The sequence below is a fragment of the Engystomops pustulosus genome, chromosome 5 (assembly GCF_040894005.1).
Source record: "Engystomops pustulosus chromosome 5, aEngPut4.maternal, whole genome shotgun sequence".
Classification (NCBI taxonomy): domain Eukaryota; kingdom Metazoa; phylum Chordata; class Amphibia; order Anura; family Leptodactylidae; genus Engystomops; species Engystomops pustulosus.
The window spans coordinates 52,358,854-52,379,151 of record NC_092415.1 but is presented as its reverse complement, the minus strand read 5'-3'; the positions used below and the strand labels follow the sequence as shown (position 1 = coordinate 52,379,151).

At 42.0% G+C, this 20,298-nt stretch overlaps 1 protein-coding gene across 3 annotated transcripts in view; it reads left to right on the top strand.

Moving 5' to 3' along the window:
• The window catches only part of SPIDR (scaffold protein involved in DNA repair), a 259,050-nt gene that overhangs the window by 42,621 nt on the left and 196,131 nt on the right, over positions 1–20,298 (top strand). For all 3 annotated transcript variants that reach the window (XM_072151951.1, XM_072151952.1, XM_072151950.1), the window contains exon 6: positions 15,911–16,134. In XM_072151951.1, coding sequence (XP_072008052.1) covers positions 15,911–16,134 — 224 coding nt within the window. The remainder of the gene's footprint in view (positions 1–15,910; positions 16,135–20,298) is intronic.

Sequence of the window (20,298 nt, the reverse complement as noted above, 5' to 3'; positions counted from 1 at the left end):
ATTGTCCTTTTGGGTATCTCTTAGCAAGAGCAAGATAACCTGGAAAAGAAGCAGGTTAACAAATAAGAACAGATATGTGACTTGAGCTACTGCTAAGTATTTATTTACTTGGCTTTTGAGCACATTTTCTGTTCTGTGACATACAATGTTGCTATTTGCTCTAAAAATACCCTCTTATGTGATCAGCATACTGTGCTCATGTATCAGCATACCCTCCACAGCCCGCCAAATTGTAATAGTGGATACATAATAGGGTAGCAATTGTTTCCAGCTGTTTGTTTATGAGAGGAGTAGTGTATATGCTCAGCATTTTCGTTAAATTGTTGAAAAACCATTATATGTTGTCCACTAATGGTGGCACATAACCTGAACACTATAGTGGTAATATACAACATTATCAAAAGGATAATTAATTAAAAATACAAGCAAAAAAATAGGTAACACAGACCACGGTGCTAGTGGTTGGGAATGGAGACAAAATACAGTGTCTTGCATGAATTGATGCACGTTTGGGGAGCATGAGCATATACTAGGAGCGTGACGGTTTTGTTTCTTTAGGAACTGTGCTTATGTGGATGACTTCAACCCAATTCTAGTATAAAAGCAGATACAAGTATTAAAGTGTACCTGACCAATCAAGAAACTTTTTTTTAATCCCTGGTATATTCTATGTATATGTGGAGTAAAATTTTCCATAGTACAGGAAGTTCCAGGTTAAGTACAAGATAGGTTCTGTAGCTTTGTACTTGAATTGAATCTGTGTGTAAGTCGGAACTGTATATTTTAAAATTGTTTAGAAAAACCAGAGAGGAGAAAAAGTTGGCACTCGCCACTACTTTAAAACTTCCATACACAACAGGAGAGCGAGTAGCTAGTAAGGATGCGTTTAGCGCTAGGACTAGTGCGAAACGAGTGGTCCCTGTAAAAGAATGCATCCTTACTAGCTACTCTCTCTCCTGGTGTGTATGCCATTTTAAGATGAATAAATAAAGAAGGAAATTTTAAAGAAGTAGTGAGTGCCAACTTTTTCTCTTCTCTGGTTTTTCTAAACGTTTGAAGATATTTGTGTATGGACTTTCCTAATATGTTTGAGCTCCACCACAAAGACTATTAAGATATATCTCGTCATTTCTCCGCGTAGTAAATTTACTTTTCAGTTTGTTTTTCCTTGCATGAAGACCCCCTATAGTGCCCCTTTGTACACTCTTTTTATTTCTATAATATTTTATAATTGTATTTCCAGACAAAATGTTTTTTAAGTCCCAGTTGTAATTGGATTTTCAAACTTTTTGCTGGGAACAAGGATCATCAATAAAGCTTCATTAAAGAGACCTTAGGGTGCATTCAAAAAAGAGGAGGAGCAGCTTCTCTCAATGACATGTTCTCCCCCATTGTGTTCCACACCTGTTTTTGGCTTCAAAAACTGCGTCTGAAAAATTGAACATGGGAACGCACCCTCACAGCTGATCATTGCAGCCTGGTACTAAAGTAAAGCATCTAGAGAAGTCACATGGGGGAGAGTTTAGTCTGTAACTAGGAGTGGGGACCACCTGTATACAGGTTATATATCAGATTTATATGCAAAGATATTTCCCTTTTTAGGCTTTCTCTAATTTTTAGTCCTTCATAAGCTGTTAGATGGAGACTAGCTTTTATGATATCAGCCTAGGTACAAGTAAGGAACGTTCTATAACCATGCACCAAAATTTTGGCCCAGCATGTATCCAATGTTAGGGCATGTGCACCTTTCTGTGATGCAATGTCCTCTTTTTTTAATAAAATATCGGATCTCCAGTCCTTTCTATGTGACCTGTGTAGGCCGACTTCAACCAATGATGACCACATTAATATCTGCCAAAGCAGACAACCATGGGCAGCGAAAGGACCTGCTCTGAGTTTTGTGACTCTGCCAGTTGGCTCACATGGGGGTGTCCATAGAAATTACTTTATCCATATGCTTTCCGTTGAATCACGTGATGGCACATAGATAAAAACGTTTGTGTGCATAAGGGTTAAATTTCTCTTGGTGTCTAAAGTCCCTTATTGATTTACTGCTTGTTCATCTACAGAGAATACACTTTTGTTTAAAGATAAAAAAAAGAAAATCCATATTCATTTTGCATGTTTGTAGTTACTGTATGTTGTTTTATGAGTGTGTATGTGCAGTCCATTGGAGGCAACCGTAAGGTTGTAAGTCACACGTTCTGTCAGGAACACAATCCATTTACAGTATTTAACAGTATTTACTTATGAATGGAAGAATTGTTCTGACAATTGTTATCACTTTTCAAGGTGTATTTTATCAGTTATAACAGGAAATGTGGATAAACAAATGGTGGAGATAGCCCACGTCATACTTTCTGACACCTTTACTTTGGTGTCCTGTGAGTCACAGGCTTGTCCTCCCGCAAATTGTTTATTGGAACATGGGGGAGTGGATGAGGAAGTTGTACTTTTTATAGCCTACAATCAGGAGTGTAATTATCTGGGTGTTATAATCCTCTGTGTACCAATGTATATGTGTGCAAATAGATAAAGCAAAAAATGTGTGATTTTGAAGTTTTTGACTGAAAAATTAATTCAATCAAAAAGCCTAACACATCATATACTACAATAGATTCTAGTTGTTTTAGATCACAATCGCATAGTCCTAAAACTATTCAAATAATGGTGAATATGATTTTTTTTTAAAATGGTGAATAATATATTAACTACACATTTTTCACATCTGTTGGTTCACAAAATGCACCCATATACTTCTGCACCCAAATATTTCTCAAGCTTAACAAAAAGAAAAAAAAAATCTTTGGTAGTTTACATTTGTGCCTATATTCTTTTAGTGTTACTACATCCCCACTTCCGTTGTTCTTCATATACCTAAGGACAGAAGATTACTTACACCAGCATCTTCCTTCTCCAACACACAAGGAAGTGGCTACTGCAATTTCCTGCTTGGAGATGGTTGACCGGAGTTCATCCTATGTGTCATTGTGTATAGGATCTGGAGCTTAACACGTTGCATCATCGCGGTGTCACCACCCTTTAAATTGAGGAACTATCCGGAGAAATTGTGGTTTAACTTACAGAAATGATTGAGGCAGACATGGACAGTTGGTACAACTTGTGATTGTCTTGAGATACGTGAAAGACAAGACGTCTGATCATCACTGTACTTTCACAAGTTTGTATGGCAAATAGCAACTGAGCTTTGCAGCTCTTGCCATGTGAAAGACATTATAAAGGTGTAAGCCAATGTATCTTTATTATCTAGTAATAGATGCACAACATTGTTTTATGTAAATGTCGTTTCATGTACTGTAAGAAAGATTCACTGCATCATTCATGCTTTGTTCCTCCCAAGAGGGGATTATTCCAGAAGAATGTATAATTTTTTGCATTGTGTTGACAATTTTATAGTTTGTTTTTTATTTTTTACTTCAACAATGAAACCTGTAGCAGTGGTGGCGAACCTATGGCACGCGTGCCAAAAGTGGCACTCAGAGCCCTTTCTATGGGCACTCAGGCCATCACCCCAGGACAGAATTCACCAAACACTGAATCTTCCTGCAGTCCCAGACAAATTAAGAGATGCTGCTCTCAGCGATATTCGACACTTCATTGGCTGTTTGGAACTGCGGGGAAAAGTGAGAAGGTTTTGACAGAGCTGCATTATCTTTGGAGGTCCTACTGCTGGACCCACCATTCTTCCTCTACAGAAAGACCCTGGAGAGAAGCTACAATGATAATCTGAATGTGTCCTCCTTCTTTCAACTGGTGGCCTCTAGCAGCCGATACAATTTAAAGATGTGGAAGAACAGGTAGCAATAAGTTACAGATTAAAATTCCAGGTTGGCACTTCACAGGAAATAAGTGGATTTCGGTTGTAGTTTGGGCACTCAGCCTCTAAAAGGTTCGCCATCACTGACCTATAGTATGACAAATGTAGTATATAGAAGATGTTGTAATTACTTAGGCTAGTGTCAAAAATACAGGCTACAGTTCCCAACTTCAACACACCCAAGCTAGATGACCTCTAGTTACAGACGGACTTATGATGGAGTGTGAGGAACTCCTGATTATACTACCGAATTACCTTCCATTGCATTGATAGAAGCCGTGTTGTATGATTTATGAACCGGACCTCTCTGCCCACTGTGACCTCTGGTGAAGCTCTCTGGATGATTACTTTAGTCCCAGACTGCAATGATCAGCTGTGAGGTGTCTGTAATGATGTTTTATTGATCCGTGTTCCCATGACAGCAAAAAATATTGAAAATCCAAATGTCACTGTGACAAAATTTTTTTGTCTGGAGCTACAATTATAAAATATACCTGTTCCAACTTGTATACAAATTCAATTTAAGTACAAACCTAAAGAATCTATCTTGAATATAACTGGGTGACTGCCTGTATTGAAATGTGAGGTGTATTTGTCCCTGTTAAGATCATCCTTATTATTGATTGTTTAGAACAAAGAGTAATAATTTGGTACTAAGGCCCAATGCACACCTTGACCGTAATTGTGGCTATGATTTGGCCCAGTTGAGCACACGGTCATGAATGAGGCCTAAATGTAATATTAAAAAGAGAATTTAAATTAGCAGGACTCTTTTTAGACTCTTTAGTCCACATGGAAAGTGAAGTAGTATTCTAATCCTGAGTAGTTCTAAATATACAGGGAGCAATTGTGGTTTGGTAGACAGTAGCCATGATGCAGACAAGTGCTAAAATGGCAATTCCAGAGAGGATCCAGAGTAATTTAAATCTTATCCGTATGCATATCTGGCACATCACCCCTGCCCATTTTGCACTTGTGGGCTTTATTTGTTTTGGTCTTAATAAAGGCCCCTTCACACAACAATGATTGTTAAAGAGCTTTTCCCCCTCTCACCACGACAGCACCCAACCAGAGAGAGGGATCCGCCTCCAGGGACAGGAAACCCAGACTTCAAATTGTGCGGCACGCCCCATCTCCTTCAGTGGTTTCCTGTCCCTGACGGGGGATCCAGTGAGTCTCGGTGAGGCTCAAGGAGTCGCGGTAAGGGGGGAATGGGAGTCCCAGGTACCCCCAGGTGGCTGCACAAGATCCCCCGCCGAGGCTTACCGGAGGGTGCTCACTCGGCGGGGTGCGCATGTGAATGCTGCGAGGTGCAGCGCAGTCTGTGGGTGCAGACGGGCTCCGGCGCGCCTCCGATCCTGGAGGGAGGCGCGTGTAGGAGGGCGGCTGAGCGCAGGTCCTCCCCACTGCAGTGGTCTTCCAGAAAATGGCGCCGACTCCACTTCCGGTGGGGACCGGAAGTGGCGCACCGCTCAGCGTCCACGTGGAGTGTGACGTCAGAGGCGGGAGTTTTAAAAGGAGATCCCACACAGGAGTCAGCAATGACGCCAGGGGTCCTGTGGGGGGAAGGCTCTCCCTGTTCAAGGAGGAGTGGAGCAAGATTACAGGGAGCAAGTGGATTTTGGGGATCATACAAGATGGCCTAAAATTACCTTTTCTATCCCCTCCCCCACAGCGTTTCAAGATAACCTCAGTGGCCGGAAGAGCAGAAAAACAGGCTCTGGAGACCGAAGTAAGATCCTTACTGGGAAAGGAGGTGCTTCGGCGGGTGCCACTGCAAGATCGAGGGACAGGATTTTATTCAACCCTGTTCCTTATAAAAAAACCGGACGGCACATTCCGGACCATTATAAATTTAAAACCACTAAACTGCTACCTACAAGTGGAGAAATTCAAGATGGAATCGATAAGGTCAACAGTAAACCTGCTCTTTCAGGATTGTTTTATGGCTTCCATAGACTTAGCGGATGCATATTACCACGTCCCTATTCATCCGGACAGTCAGAGATTCCTGAGAGTGGCAGTGATGATGGACGGCAAGATAGAGCACCTCCAATTCAGAGCTCTACCCTTTGGAGTGGCGATAGCACCGAGAGTTTTCACAAAACTAATATCGGAAATGGGAGCCTACATACGAAAATATCAGGGCACCTTTGTGCCATATCTAGACGACTTCCTGCTGATCGCAGGTTCGGCGGAGAAGTTACAGATTTTGATAAAGGAGGTAATGAAGATTCTACATCGCCTGGGCTGGATGGTAAATCTGAAGAAGTCCTCCCTTACTCCGGCCAGATCAAAGGTATTTCTCGGCATCACATTAGATTCCACTCAGCAGAAATCTTTCCTTCCTCAGGACAAGGTGGTGAAGATAGTAGCCTCGGTGGAGAAACTGTACAGACAGCCATCCCCTACCATAAGGGACATTATGAGGACTCTGGGTCTCTTTACAGCTGCAATTCCAGGGGTACCTTGGGCGATGTATCACGCAAGACCCTTACAGCTCTTCATGTTGGAGAACTGGAGGGGGGACCAGTCCTCCTTGGACCAGAGGATTACTCTTCCCCAACAGATCCTGGATTCCCTGAGATGGTGGCTAAGAGAAGAGAACCTCCAGGCAGGCAGGCCTTGGAGAGAGGAGAACCCCCTATCCATGATTACGGATGCGAGCTCTACGGGTTGGGGAGCCCAGGTCAGGGGCCTCCTATTCCAGGGGTCATGGAACGAGGAATCCAGGAAGAAGTCCTCAAATTACAGAGAACTAGAAGCCATCCTGCAGGCAATCAGACAAGCTCTGCCGATGATTCGGGGGACAGACCTGAAGATTGCCTCGGACAATGTCACAGCGGTGGCGTTCGTGAATCGCCAGGGAGGTACCAGAAGCGGGTCCTTAATGAGCCTCTCGGATCAGATTCTAGAGCTAGCGGAAGCCAATCTAAGATCAATATCGGCAGTACATATAAGGGGCAAGGACAATCTGCAGGCAGACTTCCTAAGCCGTCATCTTTTACGTCAAGGAGAGTGGTCCCTGAATCGGAGGGTGTTCTCCAAGATAACCAGACTCTGGGGTCAACCAGAGATAGATTTATTCGCCACAAGAAAGAACAGACAGGTCAGGCTCTTCTGCTCCCTAGACCCGAGAGACCGATCCTTAAGTCTGGATGCCTTCTCAATCAAGTGGAACTTCAGCCTAGCCTATGCATTTCCACCCCTGTCTATTCTCCCAAGGGTTCTGAAGAAAATACGGCAAGACCAGGCCAGAGTTATTCTTATAGCCCCCTTCTGGCCCAGGAGGGCATGGTTCTCAGTACTGAGAGATCTATCGATATCAGACCCTTGGATCCTCCCAGAGAGTCACGATCTCCTCTCCCAGGGCCCAGTATTCCACCCGCAGATTGCGAACCTCCATCTGACGGCCTGGAATTTGAGAGGCGCATCTTGAGGGAAAAAGGCCTCTCGGACAAGGTAATTACAACCCTACAGAGGAGTAGAAAGGTAGTTACCTCTAAAATCTATTTCAGGGTCTGGAGAGTTTTCTCAGATTTTTGTTCTCCGGATAAAATAGACTTAGCTCATCCAAATATAGCTAAGATATTAGATTTCCTGCAAGCAGGATTGGATAAGGGCCTAAAACCTGCCACCCTTAAAGTTCAGATTTCTGCCCTTAGCTCCCTGTTTGAGTCCCCTTTAGCCTCTCATCCCTGGATATCTCGGTTCATAAAAGCGGCATCTCGTATGACCCCATTTAGGAGATGTACGGTGCCCCCCTGGGACCTCACTCTGGTATTAAATTATCTGATAAAAGACCCCTTGGAGCCCCTGGAGTCTTGTTCACTAGAGTGGTTGACCATTAAAGTCGTATTTTTGGTAGCAATCACTTCCTGTAGGGAAGATATCGTCTCTATCTTGTAGAGCGCCTTTTCTCAAGATTTTGGATGACAGGGTAGTTCTGATGACAGACCCGGCCTTTTTACCAAAGGTAGTCTCTAGATTCCATAGATCCCAGGAGATCAGGCTCCCATCCTTCTGTAGTAACCCTTCTACGGATAGGGAAAGGGAGTTTAACAAATTAGATGTTAAAAGGGCCATTGAGCTTTATTTGGATAGGACTAGAGATTGGAGAAAATCTGATTTGAAAATCTTTTTGTTCTTTTTGGTGGCAAGAATAGGGGGCAAAAGGCCTCAGCGGTAGTTATAGCTAGATGGATTAGGCAAGCCATTAGCTCCGCTTATGTAGCAGCCGGTCAGCCGATACCAGAAGGTCTAAAAGCCCATTCCACTAGAGCAGTCTCTTCCTCTTGGGCAGAATTTAGAGAGGTGTCAGTTAATCAGATTTGTCAGGCTGCCACTTGGTCTTCTCCGCACACTTTCTACAGGCACTATAGGCTAAATGTAGTAGGTGCACAGGAACTTTCCTTTGGGCGAAGAGTTCTTTCTTCGGTTATCCCTCCCTAATGATTTCATCTATGTTATTCTCTCTGGTTGGGTGCTGTCGTGGTGAGATTGGGAAACCGGTAATTACTCACTGGTAAATGTGTTTCCTTGAACCACGACAGCACCCTGGTTATTCCCTCCCTTGTAAATTCTTTTCACACTTGGGTGTTCAGCGTTATGTGTGTGTCACAGAGGTGTGAGATTCTCTCATTGAAAGTGATACTGAATGATACGGTGGTCAGAATTAATCAAGAACATTAAGTCCCATACAGTCTCTGTAATCCACTGAAGGAGATGGGGCGTGCCGCACAATTTGAAGTCTGGGTTTCCTGTCCCTGGAGGCGGATCCCTCTCTCTGGTTGGGTGCTGTCGTGGTTCAAGGAAACACAATTACCGGTGAGTAATTACCGGTTTTTGAACCCTAGAAACTCCATAACTTAGCATTTTTAACATTGTGTTTTTCATACTTTAATAATCCTGGAGAATCTGTGCCGTTCCACTATTGTGCCTCTTGGAAATGTATGAATAATTAGACTGATTTCCAGCCCCTGTCCACCAAGTATATAGCCTGCCAGCCCCCCGCTGTATATAGTCTGCCAGACCCCCACAGTATATAGCAGGGGTCAGGAACCTTTTTGGCTGAGAGAGCCATGAACGCCACATATTTTAAAATGTTATTCCTTAAGAGCTGTACCATATGCATATGCCCCCCAGTAGATGGGTAGTCCCAGTGTCATGGGTGCTCCTGCAATCTTTCTCGGATCACAGGCACACCCGTGCCCCTCTCCGTGGCGGCGCTCCTTTCCGAGCTCACTCAACTCACCACTTTCTGGCTCCCGTCCTGGCTGGCCAGCGCGCATGGCGGAACTTACATATTTAAAGGGCCAGTGCGCCGCTGATTGGCGCTGTTTTTTTTCCCAAGTGTTGACCTCTCGTTGTGACCCTGGACCTGTTCCTGATCTGTTCCTTCGCTGCCAGCCCTGACCTCTTGCTCCGTCCCCAACCTCACATCATTGCCACCTGCCTTGAACGTCTGCCTGTTCCTGACCACGAGACTGGCTAGAGATCCTGTACCTCGACCTTGGCTGCCACCGTGGACAAGTCGCGCCTGGGGATCGACCTGATGGTACCACGCTGCAGCAATACCATCCTGCTTTGCGGCTGGCTCTGGTGAAGACCAGGTGCCATTTAGATTCCGGTCCCAGGTGTCTACATACTCCATTGTCTGCAGTGGTCCAGGGGGTTCACTACTCCAAATCCTGACACACATGCCTCCCAGTAGATATGTAGTCCCAGCACAAACTGCCAGAGGATGGGTAGCCACAGCACATGCCCCAAGTAGATGGGTAGCCACAGCACATGCCCCCAAGTAGATGGGTAGCCACAGCACATGTCCCCAAGTAGATGGGTAGCCACAGCACATGTCCCCAAGTAGATGGGTAGTCACAGCACATGTCCCCAAGTAGATGGGTAGCCACGGCACATGTCCCCAAGTAGATGGGTAGCCACGGCACATGCCCCCAGTATATGGGTAGCCACAACACATACTCCCAGTAGATGGGTAGACCCAGCACATACTCCAAGTAGATAAGTAGTCACAGCCAGCTCCTCATCGCTACCATGCTCTACTCTTTGACCCAGGCTTAGGCAATGGCGCCTGGGTTGAACAAAGGGCACAGGCAGCAGTAACATCGCTGCATGTGTCCAGTGATCAGTCTGAGACACAGCAGCCATTACTATTTATTAAAGATCTGTCTGAGAGCCAGATGCAGCCAACAAAAGAGCCACATCTGGCTCCCGAGCCATAGGTTCCCTTCCCCTGGTATATAGCCTGCCAGCCCCCTGTAGTATATAGCCTGTCAGCCCCTGCCCCGAGTATGCCAAGCTTTTAATTAAAAAAATAAAACTATACTCTTCCGTTACCCCCCACCCCGTAGGTCTTCTTTTTGCTTCGGATCCTCTTTGGGTCCTTCGGTCTCATTCGGCTCTTTTTGGGTCCTCGCACTGAGCTGGCATACACAATTGCCGGCGTCATTGTTTGTGAGCCAGTGGCATCGCAAGCGGGCCCGAAGAGGAGCAGAGGCACTCGAAAAGGAGCGAAAGGACCCGAAGAGGCACTGGAGCATTGGAAGGAAGAAAAAGACCTACAGGGGGCGTTGGAAAGGTGAGTACAGTGTTAATTTTTTTTAAAGACTCGAGTATAAGTTTTGTGCTGAAAAACTCGGCTTAAGCTTGAGTAAAAGGCACATAAGGCTTTACATAAGGAATCCATGGGGTTGAGGGGGCTGTGTCTAATGAATCCATGTGTTTTTTTTTTTTTTTTTTAAATAACCATGAGGGGGCTGTTTGGGATCATATACTAGGGAATATTTTAGGGATCAGGAGACTGATGTAGTTCCTGAATTTTTCAATGCCGCGAGTTCACTGCAAAGGGGACCACTGAGACTCTGTCGCCCCGGGGGGCCTACTGAAACCTGGAGCCAATCCTGCCTGGAGGGGCTCTAGTAATGCTCCCCAAAAGCACTTCTGCTTCAATTGCAAATATAATCTATATCATCATATTTCTTCAATCCATGAGCTTGCAGTAACAGTTAATAAAGGTAATATTAAATAATAGATTTCCTTTTATTTTAGGATAATAATCTTTATATAGCACCATCAAATTCTGTAGCGCTTTTCAAATGATGGTTCTTGGTTGTTCTTATCATTAAATCTCTGTCATCAGCACAAATTTATATAGATCATTTAAGGACACTGAAAAAAAAGAGCTGTGGGAAATGTATGCGTCTCATGTAAACAATGTCATGGACAATGGCTTTATTCTGCCTGGGGATTTGATATTTCCTTATTGCACCCAATGCAATGTTCCTGTATGTAAGATAATTTATGGCTGATAAGGTATAGCTATGTTTGAAATGTATAGTCCATTACTCAGTCAACCAAGGAGTGGTTTGTACTTGGGGTAAAACTGAGGCTACTGCTTATTTTTTCATGTTAAGTAAACTGAATTGTTCTAGTTGTTTTAAGAAACTTGATAACCTGGGAATTTCCAAGCCAGAATGACAAGTTGCTAAACGTGTCCATTGCTTAAGGGTCACTACCTAGTCGAGAGCTGGCTACAATCTTCTGAGGTCACTTTTTTTCGTGCTGGCATCATAGGGACTATTGTACATTTAATTATTATTTTTTATGTATAACAAGCTCTTTGGGGGTGGGACTATATCTATCTTTGTATAGAGATGGATATAGCCACCCCCTCCCAAGGATCTTGTTGTATTAGTAGTACAGGCGGTCCCCTACTTAAGAACACTCGACTTACATACGACCCATAGTTATAAACGGACCTCTGGATATTGGTAATTTATTTTACTTTAGTCCTAGGCTACAATAAACAGATGAAACAGTTATCACAGGTGTCTGTAATGAAGCTTTAGTGTTAATATTGATTCTTATGACAACCCAACATTTTTAAAATCCAATTGTCACAAAGACCAAAAAAGTTCTGGCTGTGATTACAATGATAAAATATACAGTTCCGACTTACATACAAACTCAACTTAAGAACAAACCTACAGACCCTATCTTGTATGTAACCCGGGGACTGCCTGTATTACTACTTTTCTTCTACTGTAACCACTAATGTAACTACTTTTCTTCTACTGTAACCACAACTATTGGGTTGAGGTCTGGGGCCTGTGGGGCAAATCAAGCAACTCTCCTTCGTTGTCAGGGAATCATGATTTCACCAGTCTTGACATATTCTTCCTTGCAGCACTGGGGTCCTGGGTTTAAGTCCCATCCCGGTCAACATAGGCAAAGAGTTTGTATGTTCTCTGCAAGTTTGCTTGTGTTTCCTCCGGGTCCTCCGGTTTCCTCCCACATTCCAAAACATACTAGTAGGTTGATTAGATTGTGAGCCCCATTGGGGACAGGGGATGATTTGGCAAACTCTAAAGCTCTGCATTATCTGTGTGTGCTATATACATAAAGAATTATTATTATTATTTGCTACAGTCTTTGTCTCAAAATAATACAGATAATAAACTACTAAATTGTGGCATCTGGAAATAGGTTTTAAAGAGGAGAATCTCCCGTTTTTTCTTCCGCATATATTTATAGAATATTTATGGCCTCATTCACACGGCCGTTGGGGGAAGTATATACGGCGACGTATATATGTTGGATATGCGTCCCCCACAGGCCGGCAATGGGAACCCGGTGCCGTATGGAGCGGTACGGTGCAGCACATGTTCGGCATACGCTGACGGGCGGCATGTTCCTCTCCCCGGCGCCGACGTGTGCCCGCCGTGCTACGGTCCAGCAGGGGCACGTGTGTGTGTAGCCTATGTCTGTAATACTTAAGTGTTCTAAAACATTTGGGGTGGTATGGCTTAAAGGGAACCTGTCAGCAAAAATTTACCTAATGCCCCACCATCAGTTTGTTGACAAGAATCTTAATAGCTTCCAGATTCAGTTTATTTCATAGTCCAGTTAGGTGGCATCATCCAGAAAATTTACTTTGAAGTGAGATGTAAAATGGTTGCATAAAGTCACAGAGGCTGAGAGTTTATTACAGAGGTCAAGCTCTTCCTGTTTCAAAACGCCTCCTTCATTAGCTTGGTTTCAGGGATATCACTAACCCACTATCTAAAAGTCTGGTGCATGATGTCCATTACAGCAGAAGGGGCATTCTGATGCAGGAGAGCTTGACTTCAGTGCTCAGCTATCCATCTCCAAGACTTTATACATCCAATTTACATCTTACTACAAAGTTTGTATTCTGGCTGATGCTACCACACTGGGCCAGGAAACAAACATGACCTTAGGTGTAAAGCTTCTCAACAACTACTGCTAATCGTTTGTTAGGTTAATTTATGCTGATAGGTTCCTTTTAAGAGACAAAGAGGTGAGGTTTGTGTTTATGACTCGTGATCATGTTAGTTTGTGTCCTAGTAAATTTGTTATCATGCACATGTTTGCGAAAAAAAGTTAGTGTCTCCACAAGGGATGTTTTAAAATGGTCCTGTTTGTACAATGTCTAGTTATTTGTTTATTTACTGTATTTGGTAAGTCCCGTTAATGTGTTGCCTCTAGAGATGACCAATAGAGAACATGTTTTGAACACCTAAGATATTGCTTCATCCTCATGGATATTGTGTTTTTCTCTTTACCAAAAAAGGGGAAAATCTAGATATCTATACCTTTTATGATCCCAACATCTGTGCAGCAGTAGTCTTCTGTCATGCATGAATTCATTAAATGAGTCTTGAATACAGTAAATAAAAGTTCTGTCTCAAAGGTTTTACTTTATGCTTGGAATTTTTGTGGAATTAGGGCTGGAAATTCCTTGAGACTGAGGTTAGATATTTAGGAAAGGTAATTTGCGGAATACATTGCAACAGAAGCTTAAATTAGGTTTTATATAAATAGCTGTAAAATCAATAAAGGACATTGGGGTTTGTTTTCCAGGAATAATGTTTCAGAATATGCTGAAGTCTAAAAATATTTGTGTTTTTTTTTCCCCATATAGTTTTGGATGAGTCTGATATGGGGAAATCTGTCTCTTTTTTACCTTAGAACACACTGGGTGCTGTAGGCTAATGTTATATGATGATTAAAAGTTGTCCTTTTGTGTATAAAGCAACTTTTTTTTAATAATTTGAGCTGTTTTTCTACTAAAGGAAGGTTTGTTCTTAAGTTGGATATATGTATGTCGAAAATGTATATTTTATAATTGTAGATCCAGACAAAGTTTATTGTCCCAGTGACAATTGGATTTTCAAAATTTTTAGCAGTAATTGGACCAAGGATTATCAATAAAGCTTCATTTCAGACACTTTACAGCTGATCATTGCAGCCTGGGACTAAAGTAATGCATCCAGAGAGCTTCACAAGAGGTCACAGTGTGCAGAGAGGTCCATCTTTAACTAGGGGTTGTCTGCAAGTCAGGTGACCACCTGTACTGAAAAAATAAGTATGTATAAATAACGGCAGATTTACACTCAGTTTAGCAAAAGATTTCACAGGTTGCAGTTAGCAACATCGAGACCAGGCCTGGCCTGGAACAACTAGGCACATATTACATAGTATTGATAAATCTTTTTTTTTTATTTTGAAAATCTAAGGGAAGGCAATCTGTCGACATTTGTACAGTGTAGGTTGTTCCTAATGCTGTTTAAAAGTAAAAGGGAACCTGTTATCAGAAATTGACCTACTAAATTATTACCAGTATATTGCCAAGCAGCTGAACAGCTTCTAGGTCATGTTTCTATCATGGCCCAGGTTGGTAGTATCATCCAGAAAATCTACTTTTGAAGGGAGATGTAAGTTGGGTGTATAAAGTCAAAGAGGCGAGGAGTTTAATACCAAAGGTAAGCTTCCATGCCTCTGAGCACCTCCTCTTATGTGATTGACATCATGTGCCTGACTTGAGGAGATCTGGTCAATGATGTACCTGGATGCAGGACCATCACTTATAGAGGTGGGGACTTTCTGAGGCAGGGAATGTAGTGTAGTTAATCAAGGATGGCACATTAGTGCGGCAAACTGTGCCAAGAGGGCTAGCTGTGTCTGTGAGTGCCCAGATCATGGAGCAGATATAAGTACACAGGCCAGGACAATAGGAGACGTGGAGCGGGCCAGAGGATGGCAACACCCCAGCAGCAGGACCGCTAGCACCTCATAAGTGCAGGGAAGAACAGTGCCAGAGCTCTGCAACATTACCTTCCATCAGGCCATTAATTTCCAGGTTTCTGCTCACCATTTCAGAAACGGGCTCCAACGTTTATAATTCAGTGTTGTGCTTACAGCCCAACACTTGTAGGGCTATTGGCAGTTTCCAGAGAACACCAAGATTGTCAGATTTAACATCGGTGCCCTGTGCTCTTCACAAATGAGATCTGGTTCACACTGAGCACATTAGACACATGTGACCTCCTCCAGCACAACCGGTTTGGCAGTGGGTCAGTAATGTTGTGGAGAGGCATTTCTTTGGAGTGCCACACAGCCCTCCATGTGCTAGCCATGGGTACCCTGACTGCCATTAGAGATCCTCAGATCCATTGTGAGACTATAATCCGGTCCAGTGCGCCCTGTGCTCCTTCTAATGCATGTCTCGTTCCATCCACCAATACCATGTTGTCCAATAGTTCACTGATGCTATAATACATGTTTTGGAGGAGATCATATGAAAAACATCTGCAGGAGAATATACAGGCATGTGAAGGCCACACACACTACCGACCCTTCTTTCCTTGTATTCAGGCATTTCCATTGTACTATTTAAAGAGTAAATTATTTTATCTGGAATATTTCATGCATTGATATCTAGGATGTGGTATTTTGGTGTTCACATTACCGTATATTTTGAGCTTCGTATAAGACTCTCTAATCTAACATTTGTACTATTTGGTGGTTTAGTATTTGTCAGAAGGTGCAAGGTGTTGTAAACAGATTTGTTGACAACAGTTAGTTTCTGGTGCATTTTGCTAGGTAAATGTCCACCTCATGTATATAATCATTGTATGTTCACACTATTGTTGGTAAATGCCATTTCTGTTATTTGGTTTTCACCGTTTTCATATTTACCAGAGGCATTTTGCATGGTTCATACAAAAACATTCTTTTTCCATTTTGTTTTAGACTGCGGATATTGTTGAATATTCTTCAGATGATTTACCTGAGGAACCTACAGTCTCCTCTATAGAAGTTGTTTCATCGATCGGTAATGATGTGAATGCTGGTGGGAAATCGGCAAGCGACTGGTTGAAAACTGCACAAGTTCTGCTGCAGACCCCTGAAAAAAAGGCTGATGCAAAGTTTAAGACTCCAGAGGACTCCGCCAAGAAGAAAAAACGCTTTCTTAGGTTAGTTTTATTTACAAAAAATAAAAGTTTTTCCGGGCATTTAAGCTACTAATAACCTTTTCAAAGGATAGGCCAATGATGGTAGGTCATGGGTTGCTACTTGCAGCACCCCTGCCAATCAGGTGCATGCAGCGATGCCAGTGTGCCACTTAACTATGAATGGAGCAGGATGAAGGTGCCTCATTACGTAGTGTATAGTTCAGATGGCAGAACTGCAGGCACAGCTCTTATTCGCTTTCATGAGAGCAGGCATCTGCCCTTCTGCCATCTAACTAGTACAATATAGACTGATCTGGAAGAAAACCACCTCATGTGCATTGTAGAGGTGCAGTGGCACCTTTGGGCACAGCTTATAGACATTGGTGCCTTTGTTGCACCCCCACAATAAACTAATAGTGACCTGCACTATGGAATTCAGGCTTTTCTAAAAATATACACTGTAGTATTTCATTGTCAGATTTCTTAGCATCATAAAGTTAAACCTCAAACATAATTAAGTCACATTCAATGCTACTTTATGTTTCTTGAATATTCCCCAAAAATTGAAATACGATCTGTGCAGTTTATAGTTCAAACATATGATCTTTATATGTACAGGCAGTCCCCTACTTACAGAAGATGGACCCTTCTGCCCACTGTGACCTCTGGTGAAGCTCTCTGGATGTTACTATAGTCCCAGACTGCAATAATCAGCTATAAAGTGTCTGTAATGAAGCTTTATTGATAATGCTTGGTCCCATTACAGCAAAAATTTTGAAACTCCGATTGCCACTAGGGCAAAAAAATTATTTGTCTGGAACTACAATTATAAAATATACAGTTTCGACTTGCATACAAATTCAAATTAAGAATAAACCTATGGACCCTATATTGTACGTAACCCGGGGACTGCCTGCTGTCCCCTACTTAAGAACACTCAATTTACAGACGGCCCTTCGTTACAAACGGACCTCTGGATTTTGGTGATTTACTGTACTTTTTATCAAAGGTGTCTGCAATTAAGATTTATTGTTAATCCTGGTTCTTATGACAACTCAACATTTTTAAAATTCAATAGTCATAGAGACCCAAAAAGTTCCCAACTTACATACAGATTCAAATTAAGAACAACCTGCAGAACCTATCTTGTACATAACCTGGGGACTGCCTGTAGTCCATGACATTTTGTACAAAATATACAATAATTTATTCTAAAATTATGGGTCAGTATTTTCTCTTTCTGAGAAAACGCAGTGAAGCTTCACACGACGGTGGAGTTGTATTTTCCATAGTGTACTATGAACTTCAATGTATGATGATGGATAGATTGCTAGACAGCTGATTGTTTGAGGATCCACATACAGCTATGCTAATGATGTGCAGCAGATATTTAAGTATTTAAGTGTGTGTGCCTGTGTGTCCAGAGTTGACAGTATAATTGACTTGCTATATTGTCGATTTTATGGACTAAAGAGGGTTTTCAGCAACAGACCTTGCATAGAAACCAAAACTTTTTCTCCATAGTGACAATTCTCTACCTGGCAGCAGTGGTCATGCATCCATGGTCAGCCTGTCTGCTATAATTTGCCACCTGACTTGTCATCATTGTGGACAACATGTCAGCACATCTTGGCTGTCGTGTTACCCATGTGCTGCTGTGTGGAATCACTGGCAATACATGTAAATACAGCACAGTGTTCTCAATTGTCAATTGTGGACATACCTTATGTTGTATGTATCAATACCTGAAAGCTTCCTTTCTTCCAAGACAGCATACCATTACTACATATTTGTTAAATGCAGGCAATTCTAATATTCGACTTTTGTAATAGGTTATGCCTGTTCAAAAGGCAAAAAACTAATGCTAAACTCCTAGTTATAGCTATACAGTTCAATTTCTGCTTCACATATGCCACACGTGCAAGTGGTTTCCAGCTGTTCTGCTCAAAGGGGCTTATTTACTAAGGGTCCGTCAGTGTGCTTTTGTCAGACTTTCCAACGTTTTCGGTTTTTGCATGGCTGTGACGTGTATTCAACAGGGGTCTGCGCTAGCATTGTGTCTCACTTGATTGGATTTTGGCGCAGCTGCCCTGGCTTTCATGCGACAGACATCAGACGATCTGATCGATTCGGACTGAGTGCAGGATTTAACTTTCAAATTGTGTCGCAAGACAATGCACTTACATACACCAGGAAGAAGAAGGTGAACTCCGGTGGACCTGAGCGGGGAAGCGACACATGCAGGATATCAGGCGCACAATCCTAGCAGAAAAAGCTGAAGATTAGGAAGCACCTAGTTTGTCTTGTATAAAGTCTGATCTGCATGCAGCATGTTATAGAGCAGGAACTGCTAAGTAGATCGACATTTAGTTTTATGTAAAAGACTGGGGCAGATTTACTTCTAGTATCTAAAAGTTAGATTAGATGGTCTTACACTGTGCCAGATAGATCCCTTAAAGAATTTGCTCTCTGGAGAATATTCTATAGTTGAGGAAAAATAGTATTGATGGATCTATCCTTAGAATTGGTGGGAGGCCGACACCCCGCATTCCAACAGAATTCAGGGATCAATATTTTGTACAGTACAACTTTATAAAAAAAGGTTTTATATATGACTTTATTTTTCTGAACCACGGTTTGGTAAAAGGAGCATGGCAAAAACTGCTATAAATAACCAGTTTTTAGATATTTTGTAAATGTTTTTATTTGTTTTGGTAACCTGATTTGATATTTTTGTTCTTTTGGAGATCAGTTACATTCCATTGCTATTTCGGTTGTTGTTGACTTTTGGCAGCTGGTGGACTGAATCATATGTCACTTTTTCAGAACTTTTTTTCTTCTCTTTTCCCGGGAAAATCACAAACTCCTCATATTCCAGCATGGGAAGATAACCAATTTTGTTTTTAGCTGTTGATTAGTTTCTGAACTGAGTTGTTGGCTAATATTCTGTTCAGATTATTGAGCCTTCTGTTTTTTGTAACTTCTTGACTACAAAATGACTTTGTAAAAAAAACAGTTTCCAGTTCCATAAGGGAAGGACATTAGAGGGATATGTATCCATATTTACTTAAATCCTTTGTTAGGTCTTCAATTGAGTGTAAAAGATAAACTGAGATTTTGTACAAAAAATGACAGGTAAAAGTTTTGACCATAGAATCTCTGTTTGTTATTGTCATATGGAATTATTGCAATAAAACAACAAAATAAAAAGTACTCGCTTGTTTTATTCTGGGTGGTGAGCTGCATCATGTTTGACTGCCCTCTTTCCACTTATGGATCGGTCTACTCAGATAATGTGTTGGTGGTAACATCAAAGTGACCTACAGTTTCTGGTTGATCTAGTCGCTAAGATTACCATCCCTTTATTAAGATAAATTATCAGTACCACCATTATGAGAAGCCACCCCCCCCAGAAGACTTTATTCAATACAGTTTGAATTTAGTCCACTTTAAAGGGGCGTTCCCACAAAGACTAGTTTCTTAAGTATACTCAGGATAACAAAATAACACATTCTCTACTTAACTGTAATTAACAAAAATGAAATTTTCTTTCATGGTAAAACCCTTTTAAAAAGTTTCATTGTATATACATATACATAGAACTTATTTTTTCGAGAGTGGTCACAAAATGTGCCTCCACTATTAACTGATTATGCATTTCGTTTACACTGTTTACTTGTTGCTACTCTGGGATTCATAACATTGGCAGGAAATCCATAGTGTTAGATCCAGTGTTTATAATGATTGCTTTGCTTTATTGTTTGTGTTTGAGGCTGTAAAATACTTCATCCCTCTGTACCATCGTACTCCTCCAACTTTGAGTTATTAGGACCACCAGAAGAGCAGACGTGAGATCTTTTGATCACCCTCCCAGCTGGGTTCTGAAACCCCTCACAATGAATAATCCAATCTCCACCGCGTCCAATCTCAGGGTATTGCGCTCTCCATCGTCAGAACTTTATATTGATGAGGTGTTATTAAATCCTCACCTATAACTCACAACGTCTCTGGCAACTTTCTTTTTATTTAGATGGATTTTCTGGATAAAGCTCACTCTTCGAGTTTGGGCGCTGAGCCTGGCTCTCGCATATTTATTATGACTTTATTCTGTGCCATTTTTTCTGTAAGTTATTAGAGTTGCAGAATATACTGTAGTCTTAAAGAGCTCACCTTTAAAGTAAAGTT